Source organism: Artibeus jamaicensis, unplaced genomic scaffold, assembly GCF_021234435.1.
Source record: "Artibeus jamaicensis isolate MK-2021 breed Jamaican fruit bat unplaced genomic scaffold, CSHL_Jam_final contig_923, whole genome shotgun sequence".
Taxonomy (NCBI): domain Eukaryota; kingdom Metazoa; phylum Chordata; class Mammalia; order Chiroptera; family Phyllostomidae; genus Artibeus; species Artibeus jamaicensis.
This window is the reverse complement of record NW_026522014.1, coordinates 1,699,288-1,723,035: the sequence shown is the minus strand read 5'-3', so window position 1 is coordinate 1,723,035 and position 23,748 is coordinate 1,699,288. Positions and strand designations below refer to the sequence as shown.

General features: G+C 42.8%; 1 protein-coding gene and 1 pseudogene across 1 annotated transcript; both read right to left on the bottom strand.

Annotated features, from left to right (window-relative positions):
• Positions 1-1,501: 1,501 nt before the first annotated feature.
• Positions 1,502-10,500, bottom strand: GATAD1 (GATA zinc finger domain containing 1). The gene is made up of 5 exons (XM_037136504.2): positions 10,012-10,500; positions 9,225-9,350; positions 7,572-7,631; positions 4,906-5,089; positions 1,502-3,068 (listed from the first exon to the last, which is right to left on the bottom strand). Exons 1-5 carry the CDS (start codon positions 10,270-10,272, stop codon positions 2,878-2,880), a joined length of 822 nt encoding a protein of 273 aa, XP_036992399.1. The 5' UTR covers positions 10,273-10,500; the 3' UTR covers positions 1,502-2,877.
• LOC119042731 (keratin, type I cytoskeletal 18-like) lies at positions 10,456-20,052 on the bottom strand (annotated as a pseudogene).
• Positions 20,053-23,748: the final 3,696 nt, after the last annotated feature.

Genomic DNA, 23,748 nt, shown 5'->3' with positions numbered 1-23,748 from the left:
AGTATGGGTACTGTATCTATGTATTTATGTATACATACATGCACTCATAAAATAATTATATATATTTTATTCCAGGGTCCTTATGATTCCACTTATGGCTGAAATGCAATTGCAATTCAAACTTCTCTTTGGAAAACTTAGCTCTGGAAAAGACTTTCATGGCTAAGAACTTGAGTGGTTCGGGATAATTTGTTTTTAGCCATTCATGATAAGATTTATTTGTGTAAGAGGTCATCTTAAAAACATCCTGTTATGAGGGGGAGTGGCCAGGGGAGGAAATGCAGACAACTGTAATTGAACAACAATAACATATTTTTTAAATCCTATTAAAACAATCTAATCTAATCTAAAATATAACAATTTGAAATTCTACCTGAGTTGGCTGTTTACAAGAGAATTTGAAGTTTAAGCCAAAGTTAGCATGAATTAGCATTAATTCAAATACTGATTGGTATCTTAAGAACATCTAACTTAAACTCTACACTAAGCACCTTCCATGAGCCAGGACCTGGGTTAGGAGCTGTGGGAGTTAGAAAGACCAGGAAATAAAACACACTGTCTCTGCCCTCCAGGAAACACAGGGCTGGGGTGAGGCTGATGGAAGTAGAAACAAATGCAATAACAATAAAATAGAGATTGATTTCAAGGAGCTATGGAGAGATATAATTTGAAGGCCTTAAGCAAGCCACAACAGTTAAAAACAAGGATATAAAAAAGTTTTGGATGCTATGTTTCTGAAAAAGGAACAGCTCTGAAAAAGGATCAGCAGGCTGATGAAAAAGTTTCAACTTGCTCAGCTACAGACACAGCAAGATGCCGAATGAGTCCTCGGACTTATCTGTGGAGCTGGAAAGAATGTGAACAAGAACAGAGCCAGGAAATGAGGAGGGTGTCAGGGGGACACATTTCAGTTGCAGTGAGAACAGGGAGACAAAGCCGGGGTTAAATACAGACTAGACAGGCCTTTGATAACAAGGAGAAAAGGCGAGAATCTACCCTGTAAGCAGGGGAAGCTGCTGGCATTCATGGAGGAAGAAAGTGAAAATTCAATCTCTTTTAAAAGATACAAGTATCAAATCAATTTATAAAAAAAAAAGGTCAGTATATGCTCTGGTTTTTAAATATTTCCTCATTTTAGGCCCTGGCCAGGTAGTAGTTGGTTTGAACATCACCTGGATATGGGAAGGTTGCAGGTTTGATCCCCGGTCAGGGTATATGCAGGAATCAACCAATGAATGCATAAATAAGTGGGACAATGACTTGATATTTCTTTCTTCTCCTCTTGCTCCCTAAAATCAATAAAAATAAATAAAAAATATTTCCTCATTTTAATAAATATCTACATTGTGTTCATTTTATCAATCAGCTATTCTATGACCTTCCTAAAATCTATTACCTATTGATGAACCTGTCGCTTCATTTATGAGTACTACACTGCCATTTTCTATTCGTGCCATTTTTTGGATTGAAGGCCCTATTTAATCATTTAAATGAAATAAATCCAAAGTAAATACATTGTGAAAAATATATTTTAATACATTGTAAAAATACATTGTATTAAAATGTATTTTTAAAATACATTTTAATACATTTAAAATACATTGAATATTAGCATTTAGATCGTTATTTACAATGGTATTTACAATTAGTTTTTCTATAATTTTTGTGAACAGAAAGATAACTATATACAGAGCTAACTACAGGCACAAAACTATCTACAGGTGTTCCTTTCTGGCTCACAAACCATAACTGTGTAGATAAGGGTAACAATTAGTTCAAGGTGCTACAGCTCAAATTCATTACGATTAAATTAATTTTGATCAATTCTCCTGGGTTAAAAAATGCCGGTTAAGCCAGAAGAGGCAAGTGTGCACAATCTCTACTTCTTCCCATTTCACACTGTTGCTCCCTGACTTGACTGATTTGCACTTGAAGTAAACCTATACCTGAGTTCTGGGAAATTTCATATACAACAGGTCTTCTAAGTCCAAGGCATTGTTTTAGGCCTATTAATACAAGTTCATAGCAGGCGGCTTAACTTTAGGGTAGACTTTGTTTTAGCTATCAATGCTAATAACTATTAAACCTTTATTTTTAATTACAAGAAATTTTATTTTTTCAATTACAGCTGACCTATTACTCATTTTTATGACCATCCAATGGTTTTTCTAATGGTAGTCAAGAAATGACCAAGTGAGATGCCTGAGCTGTACGTCTTTCCTGTGAGCTCTTAGTGAAAGTCACTGCCTGCACTTCAAAATTTTGCAGTCAGAATGAAAGCCTCATTTTAACTGAGAAGGTACATGAGAACATTCAGATCAACAAAATGATTCTGAATCCATTTGCTGTAGAAAAATGAAAGTTTTAAAAGGAAAGGCCTAGGCTAATACAATTATCCAACAATCACTTTCCTTCAAGTTAAAGCAGCCAACAGTCTGCCACAGCATTTTCTAGATGAGAAACAAAGTTTGCATGACTTCGGGACAGCTACCGTTGGTCACAGCTACATTTTATTTGGTTCGGTTCTTGATCAGAAATCCAAACCTTAATTCATATTTTGTTTTTATACAAAAAAACAATCCATTTCATGGGTTGTTAGAAATAAATTATGGACAAAAATAAGATACTATGTTCCCAGTGGTCTCCCTGGGAAGACACATGTACAGAATATACTATTTGAGTTCAAAAAATATTTAATTCTTTTCTATCCTTTTTGGTTTCCAAGTAACTAGTAATAAATGAGCTAGTGATTACTGGGTAGTAGGGGGAAAACTTTTTAGTCATTTTCCCATCTAAAGATTTCATTAAACAAACATGTGGTATGTCTTATAGTATTATAAATAGACAATAACTGGAAATCAAGTTTTACTTTTTAAACTACAAATGATTGGCAACTGTTTCCTTAATAGTTATTGCAGGAGTAGGTCCAACATGAGTCCATATATAACCCTTCTCTGGTCTGGTGGGAACTGTGGGAAATGGTGATGAACGTGACTTGAAATATTCAGAGGGTGCATGACAAACAAATTCCAAGTATTCCATCTTCCTTGGAAGATCCTCCTCTGGTCCTAAAGGCAGCCAATGGAAAGGTTAAACACATTTTTAAACACATATACCATTACCACAAAATGTTAAAATACCCAGACACTAGGAGAAACCATTCTGGTGGTGTCTTGACAGTAGTCCTTGGAACATGTATTACTCTGAAGTTACTCTATCATTTTTTTCCTACTTTAACTGCTTAATGAATATAGCATTCTCCCCCAAACAGTGACTCAATACGGAAAGGAATCTAAAAACCAAATTAGCCTTATTTAGTGTTTATTACATGCCCCCACTGTTCTTAGTACTGTCATATATCAATACTTTGAATCCTCACAAAAGCCCTCTGCAGCAGGCACTATCATTATTCCCATTTCACATGTGAGGAAAATGAGCCAAGAAAGATGAAGGAACCTATCTAATATCACACAGCTAGGAAGTGTGAGGGCTACAAACCCAGAGTCTGGCTGCAGAGTTTGCGCTCTGGCATCTCAGGGTTAGGAAGAGGAGGGGGAGCGGAGCCCAGGTGGTTCTGCCCCACCACTGCCTCTGCTGAGAATGCTACCCCACAGATCAGGTGAATGCTGGTCTACCTGTTTACGTGCTTACAAGCAGAAGGCCAAAACTGGTCATGTAATGAACTTGACATGCAGGTGAGAATAACAGTGGGATGTTATTTGTCCCTGAGTTCTTGCTGAAAAAATTTTATGTTTTTTTCTCAGGACGCAAAAGTGACACATGCTCATTACAGAAAGGTTAAAAAGTTCAGAGTAATTAAAAAACTCAACACTTTCAGAACTGAATTAATCAGGAGCTTCTTGTGAGTCTACATGAAGAACTGTTTGTACCACCCCTTTTAGCAGCACTCAAATGAATAGAGTATAGTGGCTGCTATTCCAACAGTAGACAATATTTGTCATAAAAGGTCCAGAATGAAGTGTGCATCATGTGAAAGGATGCACATTGAGAACACGGAAGATTCTAGAAAACACCATGATAATTCCTTCAGAAATTATTTTTAAAAAATTGTATTTGTTTTTAGAGAGAGGGGAACGGAGGGAGAAAGAGAAGGAGTAAAACATCAATGTGTAGTTGCCTCTCACATGCCTCCTACTGGGGACCTGGCCCACAACCCAGGCATGTGCCCTGACTGGGAATTGAATTGGTGACCCCTCAGTTCATAGGCCAGCATTCAATCCACTGAGCCATACCAGCCAGGGTTGAGTGGATTTTTACAAGTAACTAAATAACCTAGTTCCTGAGCAATGAATTCTTTTAATAGTTTAATCCTGGGTCACTCAGAAAAATCTTATCCACATCCCTTTTTAGTAAGTGCATACTGCCCTAACTCTAAATAACTGACGGCACTCAACCCCCCCCCCCATATAAAATGTCTTTCATGTTTTCTATAAAGCTCTTTATTGTACTTAATGATACTTATGCTTCTTTGTTAGGGACTGAGCTGTATCCCTCCTGAATTCATATGTTGAAGCCCTAACCCTCAGTGTGATGGGTATTTGGAGACAGGGGCTTTAGGGAAGTAATTAAGGTTAAATGAGGTCAATATGGCTGGGACCCTAATCTGCTAGGATTAGTGTTCTTGCAAGAAGAGACTGAACCAGGAGTATGCACACTGAGAAGGTGGAGGTCCACAAGCCAGGAAGAGAGCTCCACCAGGAACCAACCCTGAGAGCACCTCCATCTTGAACTTCCAGCCTCCAGAACAGTGAGAAAATAAAGCATTCTGTTGTTTAAGCCACCCAACCTGTGGTATTTTGTTACGGCAGTCCAAGCAGACTAATGCATTCTTATACATAACAGACTTAACTGGGTTTGAGAACCTGTCCCATTTGTCAAACTCACCTATGATGTAGGATGCAGGATCAAATTGGTCCCTGGGACTAGAAAGAGTGGGAATGAGCCACGTTAGCGCTGCGCTCTTCTCACAGTACTGGTCCTGGATAAAACCCCTGATCTGAGCATAGTAGGGTTTTCCGTCTTGTTCATCAATCACAGAAACAACATCTCCAATTTGGTAATATACTCCCTGGGGGGAAAGAAGATAATCGCATATTTAAAATAGAAGAGCACCACAGCTGTGAACTGGAACTTAATGTAAAAGTTTTCAAAGTGGTCAATAAAGGTTGCTGAAATAGACTAATATGCCAATGTTTAAATGGCTGATGCCAATTCTAAAGTTGTTTCACTTTTAAATAAAAAAGTTTCACATAACACAACTTGCATCTGGAGGGGACATATGTCCATAAAAATACTTTGACTTTTTATTTTGGCTAGAGCCACTGAGTTGCAGGAAGGTTAAGTGACTTGCAGAAAGCCACATAAGGCAGAGCTGCAGCTGAGGTTCCTACCCCAGCTGGGCAGTCTGTCTCTGGACTGGTTTGAAAATCAGTGCTTATCTGGTGAAAATATATTCTACATACCTTCCTCCTCAACCATTAATTAAGGAAAAGAGATACTATATATTCAAACCAGAGAAATAATAAAAACTAATTTTTCGCCCTGGCTGGTGTGGCTCAGTGGATTGAGAACTGGCCTGAGAACCAAAGGGTCACTGGTTTGATTCCCAGGCAGGGAACATGCCTGGGTTGCAGGCCAGGTCCCCAGTGGGGTCGGGGGGGCATGAGAGAAGCAACCACACATTGATGTTTCTCTCCCTCTCTTTCTCCCTGCCTTCCCCTCTCTGAAAATAAATAAATCTTTAAAAACAAACAACAAAAACCCTTCATTTTTATTATATTCAGTCTTTAGGATATAGTCAGCCTCAATTTACCTACCATACCTGTCCCCAGTCTCACTGGCACCTGTCTCTTGCCCTCCTGTTCACTGGTATTCCTGTCATTCACACCATACCCACTACTTCACACCCAACTAACTCACCTGTGCATGTCTTGTGTTTGGACCTCTGCCATCTACCCCATATCCTCTTCCCTGGGTCTTGAACTGGAAATTATCTCCCATTTGAAAATCCATAATGGCTCATCCACATATTTATGACACTCAGCACTTCCTTAGGTGGATGTAGACCTGACAGACCAGAGTCCCTCCTTGGTGGACCCTTTATCCGTGCAGCCAAGGGAGACTGCTGCATCTGGATCGTTACGGACGGGTATAGTCAATGTGGGCCACAGTCCACTACTTGCTAGTTAATGGACACATGGTAGACAGTAATAAATTACTGATACTTGACATAACAGGTCTCATGTGCTTTCCATTAAGACACGCCTAAAAACCATCAGTACACCAAGTTCTTAGCTTAATCAACTGTGAAAATAATGCACAAATTTGAAAATGTGATGATGATCATTTTTACTATTCACTGAGTGCTTAATCTATAAGATGCTTAACATTCATGATCTCACTTGATGCGGTGCGGTAGTTCCTATTTACAGTCCTATTTTGTAGACGAAGAAACATTAATTGGTCCTAACCCAGTCATACAAGTACTTTCCCAAGCAGCAGAGCCAGGAGCTGAGCTCTGAATCTGGGCTCTATCATCAAGCGGCCTCACTCCATGACTTACTGGCTATGTGATGTCAGACAAGTTAATTAACCTCTCTGCGACTCCAGATCCTCCTCCATAGAATGGGGATAATAGTACCTACTTCACAGAGTCGACTGAATGGAATAAAGCATGTAAAACACTCACCTCAGTGCCTGATAAATAGCAAGCACACGTTGAACTTTGGCTATGTGTTATTAACAATGTAGGAAATGCTGGAAATATAGCAGAGGTGTTTGTCTAGTGTACAGACTGTTTTAGGTTACTCAGATGCTGGGCTAACAAAAAAGGTTATACTCAAAGTATAATCGCTTGTGTTTCCCAAAGTTCAGGGCACTTAGGTCAAGTGTAAAGCACCAACTCACACCACTGCCCCCACGTGACAGTACTTAATGGTTGCTGTCTGTGCTGGGCCTGCCAGGCCTTACAGGTCTTCTCTATGCTCTAACTGCTTTCCTAGGTTTCTGGTTCAAAAATAATGAAATGTCACTTCTCTCACTGATGTACCGAATGTCCATGGGTTTTGGTCCTAGGAAACCTGACCTCCTGCTTTATCAAATAATGTGTACTTTCTTTCCCACCATGGACTTCCAGCAAGCACCAATTCCCACTGCCCTTACCCTCTCACTTCCACTTACAGGCATTTTAGAATCTCTGTGCCTACTCTATCCACTTGTCTAAACCCTGCCTCTGCCCTTCCCACTTTCAATGCCATCACATCGAGTAGGCTGGCTCACTCCTGCACAACTTCATACCATTTTAAAAACAATTCCCATTATCTACATTTAAAAAGTTCATAAGGTCCTCATATCATATTTCCATAGATAACTTCTCCTCCCACCTCAGCCCTGGGTGAGATGTTTTATAATAGTTACTCCTGGAAAAAACAGCTTAGAAAAGAACAAAAGCCACTATCACTCTTTGTTACAGAGTAGCAGAGACCTCAGACTAACCCAACATTTTAGAAAGCAGGCCCGAATCTTCCTTCAGTAACACTATCCATGATTACCTTGTAGAAGATTGATTCTGCAGTGATGATGGTCGAAACTGACTCAGGAGCTTTGATGGGCTATGAAAAAAAAAGTAAAAATATTAGTACATTCATACTGTGTATATGTGTGAACAGGCATTTTTCTAGTCACAGACAAGAGTTCTGTAATTTGAAAAATACTAAATTTGTTGTTTGGTGATAAAAACTGTAATAAAAAGATAAATGATTTTCCTGAATGTTTTGACTAAGCACAATATGAATATTTCCACTGCTATTTCTGCTACTATTAGCTTAAAAACTGCTGGAAACCAGAGAACAAGCTTCTGATTATGATTCTAAGAGCTAACACAAGCCCTCTTAGAGCATTAAAGTTTCAGTTATAAAAATATACCACCACTAATGGCCTGAGCATGACCGAAATGGAAGTAATAAAAAATGGCTAGATGAGCACTTAAGTGAAAAAGTGTTTTTCCCTTGATGGACTTTCCCATCTCTGTAGCCTAACTACAGAACCAGCTAAGATACTCAAATGTCATCAGAACTAATATTCTAACAAGCTTCAATGAAGACTAAAAGAAACTTCCTTGGAGGTTCTTAGTAATCTACCACCACCCACCAATCATTAAAGTCCATTCTTAAGCTGAAATACACACTTTTACATAACAACAGAGAAAACAAGCCTTCCCAAGTATGTCTTGGAATCGTACTTAAAGAGGCTGCTAGAGAAATTGATATTGAAATACTTAAAAAGAACATATTCTACCATACTTACAAAGAAAACCTGTTTAAGTGATATAACTATAGTCGAATGAATATTTACTTAATGTGTTTTTGCTTATTCAACAAATGTCTAATTTTTAGAAAGCTAAAAATTATTAAAATCATAATATTTTATGATTTTAGGGACAATTACCATCAGTAAGAAAATAATCCACAATCTGCACAATATATTGGACTGCCCCTTTTGTGTTTTATGAACAGATATGCCCAACTTCAGAAATGCTTTTACTGGTAAGTCAAGCATTCCCGTTCTGAAAATGAAAGAATACCATACTGAGGTTTTAAAAACCTGTCTCTAATGCATCATCCATTGTGTTTGACCATGTCCTCTTATATTTACAAGGATAATGAGAATTTACTGCGCTAAAAATGTGCTTTCAAAAACCTCACCACAAAACTTTCAACATTTTCTTATAGCAGAAGAGATAAAGGTTTAGCAAATTTTTACTTCATATTCCTCAAATTGATAAGTCAGTAAAATTCACTTTCTGGGGATATAATAACAAACAAATATGGAAATGAGTTCCAGTATTATTATTTACTTAGATCTTTAAAGAATAAAAGAAAAAAACTTTTCCTACTGTACTTGGCCATATGGTAATCCTTTGCGTAAAGAACCCAATTTTAAAATGCACCCAAGGTTTATGTTTCTTCTAGAATTCCATTGTATATTTCCCAGCGGAAAAAGAAAAGCTCAAAAAAGAGAAACAGTATTACTAATTTCATAAACAGTAACCCTTATAAAGAGCTCAAGCCTCTTATAAAGTTTGCACCTCTCCCCAAAATAAGAAGAGCTGGCAACGGTGGGGGATGGCGGCAGGCTCAGGGAGCGTTACAAACACAATGCCACTGCAGTAAAAAAAAAAAAAACACTGTCCACAATCATCTTACGTTTTTTAATTTAAAAATATGTCTTCTCCCTTTTCCTTTAGTGGAAACTTTCTTCTCAGCAGCTGGAGCGGATTTGTACTTAGTGTTTCTGAGCCGAGCGGACCTCCTGTGAATTTCCTGCTTACTCTGTTATAAATCAGAGAAAAAAGAGAAATAAAAGAGTGTGGAAGGGTTGCTGTTCCGATACAACCATCTTACAAGGCATCCCAGAGTGTGCACTTCATACGGACATTCAGAAATTAAGTAAGAGTGCGCCCTTTCTTCCTACGCGGGGTAATCACATATACCGGGCTCCTGAAAACAGGGAGGGCCCTTGGCAAGCATCTCGGAGTCGCCAAAAAGCTGTGAGTTGCTTACAGCAGGACAAAGGGCAGGCCAAGGAGCCTATCCACTCTATGTGTGAAAAGCCACTGACAACGCAACACTCCACCGCCAGAGGGCGCTCTAGGTGCGCCGCCGCCGGCCGTGGAATACTTAACGCTGCCATTTAGAATAATGACATTGTGCTAACAAGCCCTGACAGAATACCCTTTATGAACGGGGATAAGTCCGGTAGCAGGACCCTATTTACGTACTGTGAATATACGCGTACATACTGAGATGCCCGATTGCTAGCCCAAATATGGGGGTTTCCCGAGGGTTTTTAATTTTCTTGCTTCTCTAGCCTCTAAATTTCTCACAAGAAAAGGTGCTCAGAATGGGCTGCGCTAGCTAAGATGTCATCAGGGGCTGTGGACAGCCCAGCCCGGAGGCCCTTGCCCGCCCGGCCTTCGCCTGCCCCGCTTACCTGCTTGCCGCCCCCTCCCCCGTTGCTCTGAGAAGGGGCGGCCGAGGTGCTGGCGAGGGTCGCCGCACTGAAGCCACCTCCTGCGCCGCTGCTGCCCGCTGTCCCGCCAGCGGCCCCCACGCCGGCGCCGGCGCCCCCGCCGCCCGCGCCGCCCCGGCCAGTGCAGTGGTGACAGAAGATCTCCCCCTGCGAGCTCTTCTTCCACATAGAGGATGACGTGGTCTTGCAGACGCTGCAGGTGGGCTTCAGGCCCAGGGGCATCGTGGCCGGCTCGGGGGGCCCCCGCGGGCGCAGCGACACCGGAATGGCGACGGCCGACCCCGGCCGCCCGAGGGCCGGCCCGCCTCGTCGAGCGACAGAAAGAACAGCTGGGGCGCGGGCGCCGAGCTGTCCACGCTGGAACCAGGCCGAAGCCGCGGCCCGCAGGAGGTAGGAAGACGATTCCTACCGCCGGGCGCCCAGCACCTGCGGCCACTCCAGACTCCAGGAGGCGCGGCCTGGGCGGGGCCTGGCCTGGGAGGAACCCGGAGCAGCGGCCCTGAGGAGGCTTCCGGCAATGGGCGGGGCCCGCCGAGCCGCGACGCGCCTAACCGGAAGTGCCTCACACGGAGCGCTCTCAGTCAGCTTGCGGCGTGCAAACCAGCAAACTGGTTTAGACCGCAGGACTGGGATAGGCAGGTACAATGCAGGATGTTCAGATATTTTGAACTTCAGATAAGCAACAAAGAGTTGTGTTAGTGTGTGTATCCCATGCGATATTTGTGTTTATCTGAAATTAGACTTAACTGGGCGTCCTGTATTTTTGCTAAGTCTGGCACTCCTACTTAGGACCCCTTTATACTCTTAAAAGTTATAAATTTGACCCCCACATACTTCTGTTTATAGGAACTATAGCCATGGACATTTAGGTGTTAGGAGTTGAGGTAGACATTTCAGGATGTCAATCAAGCACACCTTCCTTAACCATTGGGCGGTATCATCATCGGCCTGTAGTCGAACAAGACGCAGTGAGAGAATGAGAATAGACAAGGAAAACAACTGGTTTGGCATTGTTGGGAAACCATTTTGACCCCAAAGACTCCCTGAAAGGGTCTCGGTACCTCCCTAGACCACACTCCAGAACAGCGGGTTTAGGACAAGCTCATTATCAAAAACCAGCCCTCTTCTGCTAATGTCTAGTCAGGCCTCTCCAGGAAGAGGAGTCTATCTCTCCTCAGCTCTACTTGGTCAAGTGTGGCTGTCTTGATGATCCTGGGGTTTTGGACTTGATATACTTGGAGAGATCCTGACAAACATGATGATGTGGGTTGAGGGTGGAGAGGGGCAAAACAAATGCGGTGAGTGCCTATAATGTCGTTTAGTTCTCATGACCACTCTGGAACAAGATATTATTATCCCTATTTTACTGTTAACTGATCAACAGAGGAACCATGATTTGGACTAGCTGTCAACATGGTGGCTGCTCTAGGCATCACATCTGGACCAGCCTCTAAAGCAGCTCCCAGGCCTGGACTGTGGCGCAGTCATCCTTGCTCTGAGTCTAGGTTTCCCCAGTAGTAAAACAAGATATGAACTACCTTCCAGAGCTGTTAATGGGGATTAAGGCCAATTGTAACCGTGGTTAAAGAGAATAGGTAGAGAATGTTGTTTCCTTATTTTAGAAGAACGTACCCTGTGAGGGGCATTTAGGTATGAAATTTCATCCTCTACAATCTCTCTTTCCTGGTAATGTATTTCCCTCTGTATCTCATCTCCAAGGTACAAACTCTCTTCATCGAAAACTTTGGCCCTTGGCTCAACAGCTTCCTTTCCACCAAAGGACACCATCCTCACTGGGGTTAAACAACCACATGTATAACGGCCCAATACCCTGTTTTCTCCATTTCTCCTCTTCTCACCGATCTCCATCTCCTGTTCTGGACAGCTCCCCTACCTCTGGTCACATCCTCTACCCTCTGAGACAATCAGGAAGAACTACATTTTTTTCGTTGTAAAAAAATTTTTTACAACATTAGTATCCAACTCATTCTTGCACAACTAACCACAAAGTAATCACACTGGGACAACCAAATTAAGAAATAGAACATTACTACCATAAGAGCCCCCCCCCCCACCACCATAGACATGCAATTTATATGAAGAGATAACCACTATAATGACTTCTAACACTGTAGATTTTGTAGATTCCCTTTGGCAGGTTAAGTAAGTTCCCTTCAATTCCTATTTTCATCATGAATGTGTAACTTATCTGATGGTTTTCTCTATGAAAGGATCTTAATGCTTTTTCTTCTTTATCTATTAATATATGGATTACACAGATTTCTGAATGTTAACACTGAAGCTCCTGGAATGAATCCAGTTTGGCCATGTTGTACTATTCTTTTCACATATTAATGGATTTGGTTAACTAATATTTAAGATTCTTGCATCTATGTTCATGAGTGAGATGGGCTTATAATTTTCTTTTCTTGTAATACCTTTGTTGGGCTTTGGCATCAGATTATGTTAAGCAAAGTAAGGACTTCAAATTTTATTCTGAGATAGAAAACTATTCAATGCTCTTATATGTGCTGATAGGAAAAGATCCCAAGTCCTGGCTGGTGTGGCTCAGAGGACTGAGCACCAGTCTGCAAATGAAAAGATCACTGGTTCAATTCCCAGTGAGAGTACATGCCTGGGTTTTGGACCAGGTCTCCAATAGGGGGCACATAAAAGGCAATTACACATTGATCTTTCTCCCTCCCTTCCCTTTTTTCTAAAAATAAAGAAATAAAATCTTTAAAACTAAAAAAAAAAAAGATCTCAGATGTAATTAAGGGGGAGGGGTGAGCCATAAATTTAGCCACAGAGGTGAAAGACCTGTATACCAAAAACTGTAAGATATTAATGAAAGAAAGAGGAAGACAATAAATGAAAAGCTATTCTATGCTTATGGGTTAAAATATTAATATTACTAAAATATCTCTGCTACCAAAAGCAATCCATATCAAGCTTCCAATGGCATTTTTCACAGAAATAGAACAAACAATCCTAAAATTTGCATGGAACCACAAAAGACTCCAAATAGCCAAAGCAATCTCGAGCAAGAAGAGCAAAGCTGGAGGCATCACACTCCCTGATTCCAAACTATATAATAAACTATAGTAATCAGAACAGTATAGTACTGGCATAAAAACAGACACACAGATCAATGGAACAGAAAGAATAGCCCAGAAACAAACCCATGTATGTATGTTCAGTTGATTTACAACAATATACAATGAAGAAGGGACAATGTTTAAATGGTGTAAGGAAAACTGGACAGCCACGTGCAAAAAAATGAAACTTAACCATTATCTCTTCCTTTAAACAAAAATTAACACAAAATGGACTAAAGATTTGAATGTTAGTACCAGAAATCCTGGTATTAACCTAAATACCTAAAACTCCTAGAAGAACACATAGGTGGTAAACTCCTTGACATCGGTCTTGGCAATGATATTTTTTGAAACTGACACCAAAAACAAAAGTAAATAAGTGGAAATATATCAAACTAAAATGCTTCCACACAGCAAAGGAAACCATTAGCAAAATGGAAAGGTAACCTACCAAACAGGAGAAAATATTTTGCTATTCATGTATCTGATAAGGGGTTAATATGCAAAATATATATGTAGAGTTCATACAAATCGATAGTAAAAAAATCGATTTTTTAAAAAAGGGGAAGAGGATCTGAATAGACATCTTTCCAAAGAAAACATACATTTGGCCAACAGGTACATGAAAAGATGCTCAACACCACTAATCATCAGGGAAATGCAAATCAAAAATCACAATGTGATATCTCTTATATCAGTTATACCATATCTGTTATAATGGCTATTATTTTATAAAAGACAAGAAATACATTTTGGTGAGAGTGTTAAGAAAAGGAAACCTTGTGCACTAATGGTGGGAATGTAAATTAGTGCAACCATTAGTGCAAAACTATACAGAGAGTCCTCAAAAATGATCCAGCAATTTCAATTTTGGGTATTATTTGAAGAAAATGAAAACACTAACTTGAAAAGATATGTGTACCCTCATGTTCATTGCATTCTTTACACTTGCCCATATATGGAAGCAACTTCAGTCTTCATCAGTGAATGAATGCATAAAGAAAATGTTCTTTATCACACAAGGGGATATTATTCTGCCATAAAAAAGAAGTCTTGCCATTTAGGACAAAATGGATGGACCTTGACGATATTAGGCTAACTTAAATAAGACAGAGAAAGACAGACAAATACTGTATGATCTCACTCATATGTGGAATCTAAAAAAACAACCCTAAACAAAAAACAAACACACAGATACAGAGAACAGATTGATGGCTGCCAGAAGTGGGGATGGGCAAAACGGGTAAAGGGAGTCAAGAGATATAAACTTCCAGCTATGAAATAAATAACTCAGGGATGTCAAGGCCATGGTGGCTATAGTTAATAATACTGCACTACATGTTTGAAAGCTGCTAAAAGAGTAGAACTTAAAAATCCTCATGACAACAAAAGAAAGTTTTGTGACCATGCATGGTGATGAATGTAAACTGGACTTATGTGTGATAACTTCACAGTCTATACAAATACAAATTCATGTGTTCTACACCTGAAAGTAATGACTGTTACATGTCAATTATACTTTAATATAACTTTTAAAAAATCTTTCAATGAACTTTTTATCAGCCTTCTGTCCGGCCACAGGATGACCCCCTTCTGCTGCCTTCAGTGTCTCAAAACTCAGACACCACTCTGCCATCTACAGTCCTGTGGTTGTTGTTGGGAACTGCTCTGCCTGGTTTCAGGAGTTGTAACTGCCCCACATGGCTAAGGCTGAGTGAGCGACCTCTGGAATTTGAGCCACAGGAGACAAAGCTTGTCTCTGGCAGCAGCTGCTGCCTCTGCTTCATCCCCCTGCCCCCAATGCTTGGTCAGTTAGTCTACGACAGGTATGACCCCTCAGAAGAGGGGCAAACTAGCCAGACACGATCACTTCGGAGGCCATCATGGAAGGACTTGGGGGGCTGCAATAAAGAAGGAGTGATGGACCTTTGCCCCCCAGCTATTCTGACATAGCCTGAGTCCCCATTTCTGTCTGGGAGAAGCACTTCCTGGCTCTAATCCACTTAAGCTTAAAACCTATGATGGGGGAGGCGGTGCAGCCCTTTGCTGGCTAGAGTGGGATCTGGGGTGATCGGGCATAAGAAAGAATTCACGAAGTCCTGTGAAGCCTGCTTTGCTAAGCTCATCCATATGCGTTCATCCATATGAAAAGGGTCTGAGCAGGAAATAATTATGTCTCCCAAAGTTTCTGCAACCCCCTTCCCTGACAGACACTGACTCAGACTAAGCCCTCAGATTTCTTTGAAATGTTATCTACTGTTTGATCCTTACCGCCTGTATTCCTGTGTATTTTATTACAACCCAATAAAAGTTGTTGAGGAAGGGGCTCTTAGCCTTTCTCCTCTGACAGACTGGCCACCTCTCCTCCCTAAGCAGATCTTGTCTTGGTAGTGTTACTTTCATCCATGGCAGACAGGGGGACTTGCGGGGAAAGTTGCCCCCACAGGTCATGGTCTTTTGGACAGTTTGTAAGGAGTGGCTCTTGTCCAGGGTGTCAACAGGACTAAAGTCCTCCCCTTCTTCCAGTAGGCTGTGGTGGTGGCCATCTCAGCCTCTGGCTTGACCTTGATGTTCAGCAGAGCCTCATACTCCTGGGTCGGGCCTGCCTCTCTGCCTGGGTCTGGGCCAGCTTTGACCCCAGGTGCAGCAGGGTCCCACTGAGTCGTTCCATCTGCTGGCATAGAGCGAGGGGCCCTTCCCTCAGGCTGTTCTCCAAACTGACCTTCAGATTCCTCCTTGACTCCAGGTCCATCTCCAAGTACTGGACTCTATGTCTCAGCTCTGTGAGTGTCGTCTCAGCAGCACCTGTTTCAGTGGTCTGGGAGGTGACCACTGAGGTGCTTTCTTCTGTCTGTTGGGAACAGTACTTGTCTAGCTTCTCTCGGTTCTTCCAAGCCATCTCATTATACTGGACCTGGATGTCTGCCATGATTTTGCTGAGGTCCTGAGATTTGGGGGCATCCAACTCCATTGTCAACCCAGAATTGGCAATCTATTTTTACAGACCATGTACTTCCCCCTTGTGGGTCTGCTTAATGAAGAGCAGCTCCTCCTGGAGAGCCTCAATCTCTGTCTCCAATGGCAGCCATGATGTTGCTGTCATCAGTGACTTTTCAGAGCCCATTGATGTCATTCTCCATAAGCTGGAGCATGGCCAGCTCTGTCTCATACTTGACTCTGAAGTCATCAGCAGCAACATGGGCATTGTCAATCTGCAGAATGATGTGGGCATTGTCCACAGAATTTGCAAAGATCTGAGCTCTCAGGTCCTTGATGGTCTTAAAATAATCTCCCCAGTCTGCGACCTGGGGTCCCTTCTTCTCTAAGTGTTCCCAGATTTTGATCTCCAGTCTCTGATTATCAGCCTCCAGACTTCTCACCCTCTCCAGGTAGGAAGCCAGGTGGTCATTCAGGCATTGCACAGTCTCCTCGCTCTGGATGCCCCCTATGCCACCAGACCCCTGGCCATCCCTGTAGCCAGGCCCGAGATCCCCAGCTGCCCTGCACGCTGGTGGAGCAGGACACTGAGATCCAGGAGCCCGAGCCCCTGGTGCCTGCATAGACGCTGGCCTCACTGCTGGCCGGCCAGATCTGGTAGCTGGGCATCTGCACAGAGCCCAGGGTCCCTCCAGCTTGTAGAGAAGCTGGAGTGTGTGCTGAAGCTCCTGTTGTTCAGGGAGGAAGATGAGAAGCTGAGACTCAGGTTGAAGCTGCAGTCTAATATGACTTTTTTAAAAGGGAGAAAAGGCAATTTACAGGACAGTGTATAGAACACAATCATTTTATGTTATTTCAAAGTTACATGCATTATGGTACTTTTTTTTAGTCATTTAGACAAGAAACTATTGACAATTGATGGCAGCAGAGGTGATGAGGAATGGACATACTGCATGTCCATTTTGCACTCTTTTGTATTGTTTAAATTTTTTTCACCACATGCATGCATTTAAAATTTTAATTAGAAGAAGAATGAGGAAGCAGAGGAGGAGAAAAACAAAAAGAGAAGGGGAGGAGAAAGTATCAAATTGAGAAGGTAATAAAACCAGTTTTTCAGCCCTAAAAATTGTCTCCCAACTGGAGGTGGTGGTGTAGAGTAGACAGTACCTGGCATAAGGACTGGCGACTTAACCCCCTCACTGCCACTCAGCTCCTTTTGTAAAAAAATTTTTTTATTTCTCTATTTATTTATTTTTAGAGAGGGGAAGGGAGGGAGAAAGAGGGGAAGAGAAACAGATGTGCAAGGGATACATAGATGTGCAAGAAATGTGCATAGATGTGCATCAATCGGTTGCCTCTTGCACACCCCCATCTGGGGACCTGGCCCGAAACCCAGGCATGTACCCTGACTGGGAATTGAACCAGCGACCTTTTGGTTTGTAGGTCAGCACTCAGTCCACTGAGCCACACCAGCCAGGGCACAACTCACTTCCTTTGTAAAGTGAGGATGGTGTTGTCCACCCCAGGGCTGTGTGAAGATTTGATCAGTATTGTGCTTGGCACACAGTTCAAAGTCATTAAGTGGGGCTTCTCCTCCAAGCAGTAAAGGTGCGGCACCACAAAACTCTTGTGCAGAGATACTACGGTAACAGTGACTGAAAATAACATAATACACTATCAAGTAATAATTATAGAGTAGGTTGTACTGACAGACTCATAGAAAAATCACATATAAAAGCTTCCCTATGGTGATTTCTAGATATAAAGCAGCTGCAGTTCTTTCTGAGCAAGGAACAACAAGAACTGGGCAAACGTCAGCCATTCACATCAGAGCCAGCAGAGGCGCTGCCTACATGTCCTGCTTCTAAAAGAGAGCAGGAAAACTGGATCTAGAGCAGTGGGATGACATGACGACCCATGCAGGAGACATCACGGGGACGGAGCAGACCTGAGAAACTGCACGTCTCCAGAATTTGCATAGACTCCCCGCCCCACCCCTGCTGTTCCCCTCTGTGACCTAGCCAGGGTGTCCGAGATGCTAAGGTGGTTTTGGAGACATGAGCCTGCCATCTTCTCAGGCTGTTGGCTCCTCAATAATCCCCTTTCTTGGCACCCCTAACCTGCTTCACTGGTTTGGTGTTCATGGCGGTGGGCAGCCAGACCAGTGGGTCATTTCCCCCATTTCACTGGAGCAGCAGTTTTCAACTCTTTTCATCTCACAACACACATAAGTTAATCACTAAAATTCTGCAGCACGGCAATAAATATATTTTGGGCCAATCTGATCAAAAATAGGTGTAATTGTCATTCACTCACACCAGATGGTTATTGTTGTGTTACCTTTTTTTTTTAAATTTGACGGCCTAGGGGAAAAGAGGTCAGTGCCCCTGACCACATAGTCAGGTATTGCATGTTTTTAAAATTGTTGTGGCACACTGGTTGTAAAACCACAACCCTAGAGTGACCTAGAGCACTCTGCTCTGAGGACCAATGGGACTCTTAGACTGAGAAGGTGATGGAGGGTCAGGTAGGGAGCTGAGGAAAATGGGTAGAGAGGCGAGCTCAGGGAGGCTCTGTTAAGGACGCTTCCACCCAGTCCTGCTGTTCGCCCTCCTTGGAGCCTCAGGCAGTGAGAGCACAATGGGCCTGGCCAGGGCTTCCTGAGGTGCCAGGAGGGAGATCGCAGACAGAGAGAGGGATGAGGGAGAGACGGGGCTTTGAAGACAGGAATAAACACCTTCCAAAAGTATTTATTATTATTAACACTAAGGGAAAGAAAGCTGATTCCCTGGGGATTATCAGGTTCAGCATATAGTCAAATTTGCATGATTCATTCATTAAAACTCTTGAAATTAAAAAATGAAAAAAAAAACAGCAGATGCATGGCATTTATCAAAAGCTGGTTTCAGAGAGGCAGTCTTGCCCACATTTTGTGACTTGGTGAGTAGGGGTGGCGCAGGGTTCTTCAGCCATTCCTACCCTGGTTTTGCACTTCTCGGGAGCATTGCGCCCCTGAGTCTCCATTACTCATCTGTCATGACACCTCTCAGGACTGATGTGAGGGCTCTGTGAGTGGGTGCATGGAAGGCCGTAAGCCCCTTCCACATGTGGTCAGTGCCTAACCCCTGTCAACTCTGAGGCTGATAAAACACAAGGAGGAGAAAGCAGCATTTCTTTGGACCAGATGGGTCAAGTCACTCATTACAACCCTTCCCTGCCCACAGGTAATCTTGGAAAAAATAAAGTTAATTCTGGTTGCCTATTAACATCGGCAAACTAAAGAGAGAGGCCGTAGGCTGGGCAGAGCGAAAGTGTGTGAGACCTACGGACCTGCGAGAAGGCTCAAGGGGAGAGAGCCAAGGCCACAGTTTGCTGACCTTTTCCTTTTTCCCGTTGGGGGACATAATGGTATCTCTCTCCCAGTGCACTCGTACCTTCTATGAAGTGAACGTGAGCCCCACGGTTCCCACCCCTTCGGGTGTTCTCTTTGTCTGGAAACACTGCACACCTGGCCCTATCCATCCTTCCAGAACCAGCTCACTTCCTTCAGGAAGCTTCCGTGCCAGAAGTCACCCCTTCTTTGTCCAGCCTAACTCAAACAGCCACTCCTTGCTCTGACTCTTACTCTTCTGCCTTAGGGTGCACCTTTGGGCCCTGCCCGCTCCCCTGCACTGCGAGCATGTGGAGGAAAGGGCGTTTGCCTCTTCCCTCTTTGTGTTTCTTCTGCTTCCCACACCTTGCACACAGCAGGCAGGCACTAATGAGCAGTTTCATGTGTGGGTTAATGTAGCAATGAGCATTTTCTCAGCAGGACAAATGTCAGCTCCCAGTCCCCTCCCCGCCACCCCCTGCCCTGTCCTCTGACTTCTCTCACCAAACAGCCTGCCTCAGGCCTCCCCAGCTCCTCACTGGCCTGCAGCCCAGGGGAGGCATCTCCCTGTGCCAGGGGCAGCACCCACGTCGTCATCATCCACCGGAAGAACCGATGCCTCCTTTATGGTCAACAGTCTTACTCATTCGAGAGAAATGTGCAGGATCCCTGGCTGAGTGTCGGAGGCATCTTCCTCCTGCTTGGGAGAGGTGATGGCGGGGAGGACGGGTTCTGGAGACTCAGGTGTTGGCCTTGCTGGGACTCAGCACCGAGGTCAGTGCTGTGGCCCTTTGATCAGGATGAAGCTTGGCAGATGGACTTGACTCAGAGCCCCTCACCCAGGTAGTGGGATTCCCTGGGCCACCCCACAATCCAACTGCCACTCTCCTAACTGTCGCTCAGAACTTTGCTCCTTGCTCCCAGCCCCTGCCTGTCCTTTGGATGACTGCCGGCTTAGGAGCCCTTTTGCAGGAGTAGGTGAAAGCTTCATTTTGTTCTTTGTGCAGCAGCCAACGATAGTTTCATGAGGAAAACTCAGCTGTCTTTGGTTTTGGTTTGTTTGGTTGTGGTTCTCAGTTGCTTTGACAATTTTGCTGCCTCTCGCCCTTCTCATCTGCAGGATGGCTGGGGAAGAAACCTACTTGGTCATCTGAGCATCTTTTAATGCTTCTCAGCTGTGTGTGAAGATTGCTTTCTTCAGAGGAGCTCCAGACTTTATCAACAAAGAAAAATATTTATTTTCTTCAAGATGTAAATATTTCTCTTTATATAAGTAATAAATGCTCGTTATAAGAATGTATAAAATTCAGAGGTATTCACCAACTCTGCTGTGTTAGAGATAACCATATTAATAGTTTATAGTGTATCTTTCCAGTTTCTGGAAACATGCATAAAACAATAATGTGATTCTACTAAATATTATTCTCTAAACTGACTTTAAGAATTCAAGTGTATCAAAGTGAACTTACCACATCAGTCCATATATGCCTGTCTTTTCCTTGCCAAAATTAATTTAACCATTTCCTGATATTGGATCTTTAGCCTGTTTTAAAGTTTTTGCAAGTGTGAACAATGAATGATGTAATGAACTTCCTTATACATGTATGATTGCCTATTTGTGGGGGTATTTTTATAGGATAAATTCCTAAAAATGTTATTAGTGGATCTAAAATGAAATTTTTTTGGTAGATGCTTCTAAATTACTCACGAAAAAAATTTACGCACCTGTCAGTCCCGTAAGCTTCTCCCAGGGCCAACCTAGCCGATGGGTGAGGAGGCGCACTGCCTGGGGCCCACGATGGTGTCCAGGAATACGAAAATATTTTAACTTCCTTTAAGGTCAGGAGAAAAAAATCAGTAATAATGAATGTACAATATACAACGCACCCGGACTGGATCGTATGTTTTATATACCCATGCAACTATAAAGTGTGCTTTCTCATATTTTTTTATGAAAAGGGGACCCAGGAAGGCAGACGTGTACAGACCCTGCAAGGCAATACTGTGGCCCTGGGTGACTTGTTTCTCCACAGCCTTGCGACTCTGAGAATTACCTATATATATTTAGTCTTTGCTAGTCTTTTGTGTAAACAAAAGGAACATTGTACAGTTATTTGTACTTGAACTTCTTTGGTTATTTGTGAGGTAGGTATTATCTCCTAAGTTTATCAATCATTTAAATGTCTTCTATTAATCACTTACCTATTTATGTTATTTTTCTCATCTTTCTATTCAGCTGCTCACCTTCTCTTTGTTACAGAGGGTTTTTTAACAGTATGATAAATATTGCAAATTTTATTTTCTCAGTTTTCCATTTCGGATTTACCGGTTTCTGTTTGTCATGACGTGTAAGGTGTTCCTGCTCCCCAGATCCGCTGAGCATTTCTTCATGGTGTCATTCTTACAGAGGCTCACACAACTAATCGTAGATACTTTTTTTGTAGAATATCTATGGCTATTATTATTTATAATATCTTTAATTCCTCTGGAATGCATTTCTGTAAAAGATGTGAACTAGCTCTTAAACTTTGTTTTCTGAGCATAGCTAACTGCTCTGACATCATGGGACAGTAATTTAAAATACCATTTTTATCAAATATTAAATTCTCACATATACATGAGTGTACTTCATGGATCTCTTCCGTCCTTTGATCCATTTATCTACTGTCTGGCTAGCACCCCACTTTCAGCTGTGGCTTTACGATATTTTGATTTCTGAGAAGGTGAATCCCTTCTCCCCATCCCCCTCCACCCCATAGTCCTTCTCTTTCCATTTTTTTCTTCATGATTCTCACATATTTACACTTTCTGATGAGCTTCAGAATTACATTTTCAAGCACTAGAAAAGAAATCCCAATGAGTTTTGTAAAAATTTACAGATAATTTGAGAAGAAGGGACATCTTCACAAAATATCTGCCTCTGTGAGAGCATGGCATTTTGTTCAGACCTATCATTCAGAACATTTCCTATTTTGTCCGAGGCCCTGAAGTCTCAGCTGTCACCTCGGTTTCCTCCTCGGCGCCCTTGGTGGGGTAGGAGGCCAGCATCCAGGGCTTGTCTGCGTCTCCTTGTCCCTGGGGAGTTTCTGGGGGCCTTCTCTTTTGCCATTTTGGTCCATTGAGTACTAGTTTCCTAAGAACTGTGGTCTGCCACAAATCAGAGTGGCAAAGCCCATCACAGCCTCATCTCTGGATCCCTGGTCTCTTTGCTTCCATTTCTGCCACCTCCTGCTCGTTCTCCATGCTGCACCTGGTGTGCTCTTTGTAGCCACAGCCCCGTGGGCCTCTGCTGGAAAAGCTTTAGTGATTCCTTGTTCTGTTTGCTACTTATTGCTGCTATAACAAATTGCTACAAATGGAATGCCTTAAAAGAACACTAATTTATTACCTGGAAGTCAGAAGTCACAAAGCAGATTCACTGTGCTAGAACCAAAGTATCAGCGGGGCTGCATTCCTTTCTGGAGGTTCTGGGGGGGGGGTGTGTTTCCTACCTTCTCCAGCTTCCAGAGGCCTTCTGCATTTCTTGGCTCATGGCCCCTTCCTTCATCTTCAAAGACAGCAACTCTGTCACTCTGTCCTCTGCTGTTGTCTCCTTCTCTGACTCTGAGCCCCCTGTGTCCCCCTTATAAGTATGATCATAACGATGCCTGTGATTCACTTGGGCTCACCCAGACGATCCAGGACCCTACCCCACCTCAGAGTCCTTAGTCACATCTACAGCCCTCCTTCTGCCATGTGAGGCTCCACATTCATAGGCCCCAGAGGTTAGGATGTGGACATCTTTAGGCGACCATTATTCTGCCTGCCATAGCCATGGCCTTCAGAATGAACTTGGCTTGCCAGCCTATCAGTGACCTGCTCCTCTGCTTAAGCCCATTCTGCTCTCCCCTTTGAGCTTGCTAGAACCATCACTCTCTCCTTCCCCCAGTCCTGGGCCAGGCTGGTTTCTCCGCCAAGGAAACCCTTTCCCCACCTCTTCACCTGACTGGCTCCTACTCGCCTTGCAGCCTTCGCTTAACCCTCACTTCTTCTGGGAGTTTAAACAACCTCTTCCATTCCATGAGTGTTCTTCCAGACTTCGTTAGAGGCTTTTGGACCATCCTCCATTGTTCCCAGCCCTGCTTATATTACCGTTTGGTCGGTTATGTTCTCTTCTAACACACACACTCTCTGAGGGTGGCAGTGATGAGGACAGCCCCACACGTGGAGTATGGAGGAAACTCATAACTCCCTCCTGAATGGACTTGCAAATGTACAGACTTCATAATGGAATGAGAGTAGTTTTGATCTGTA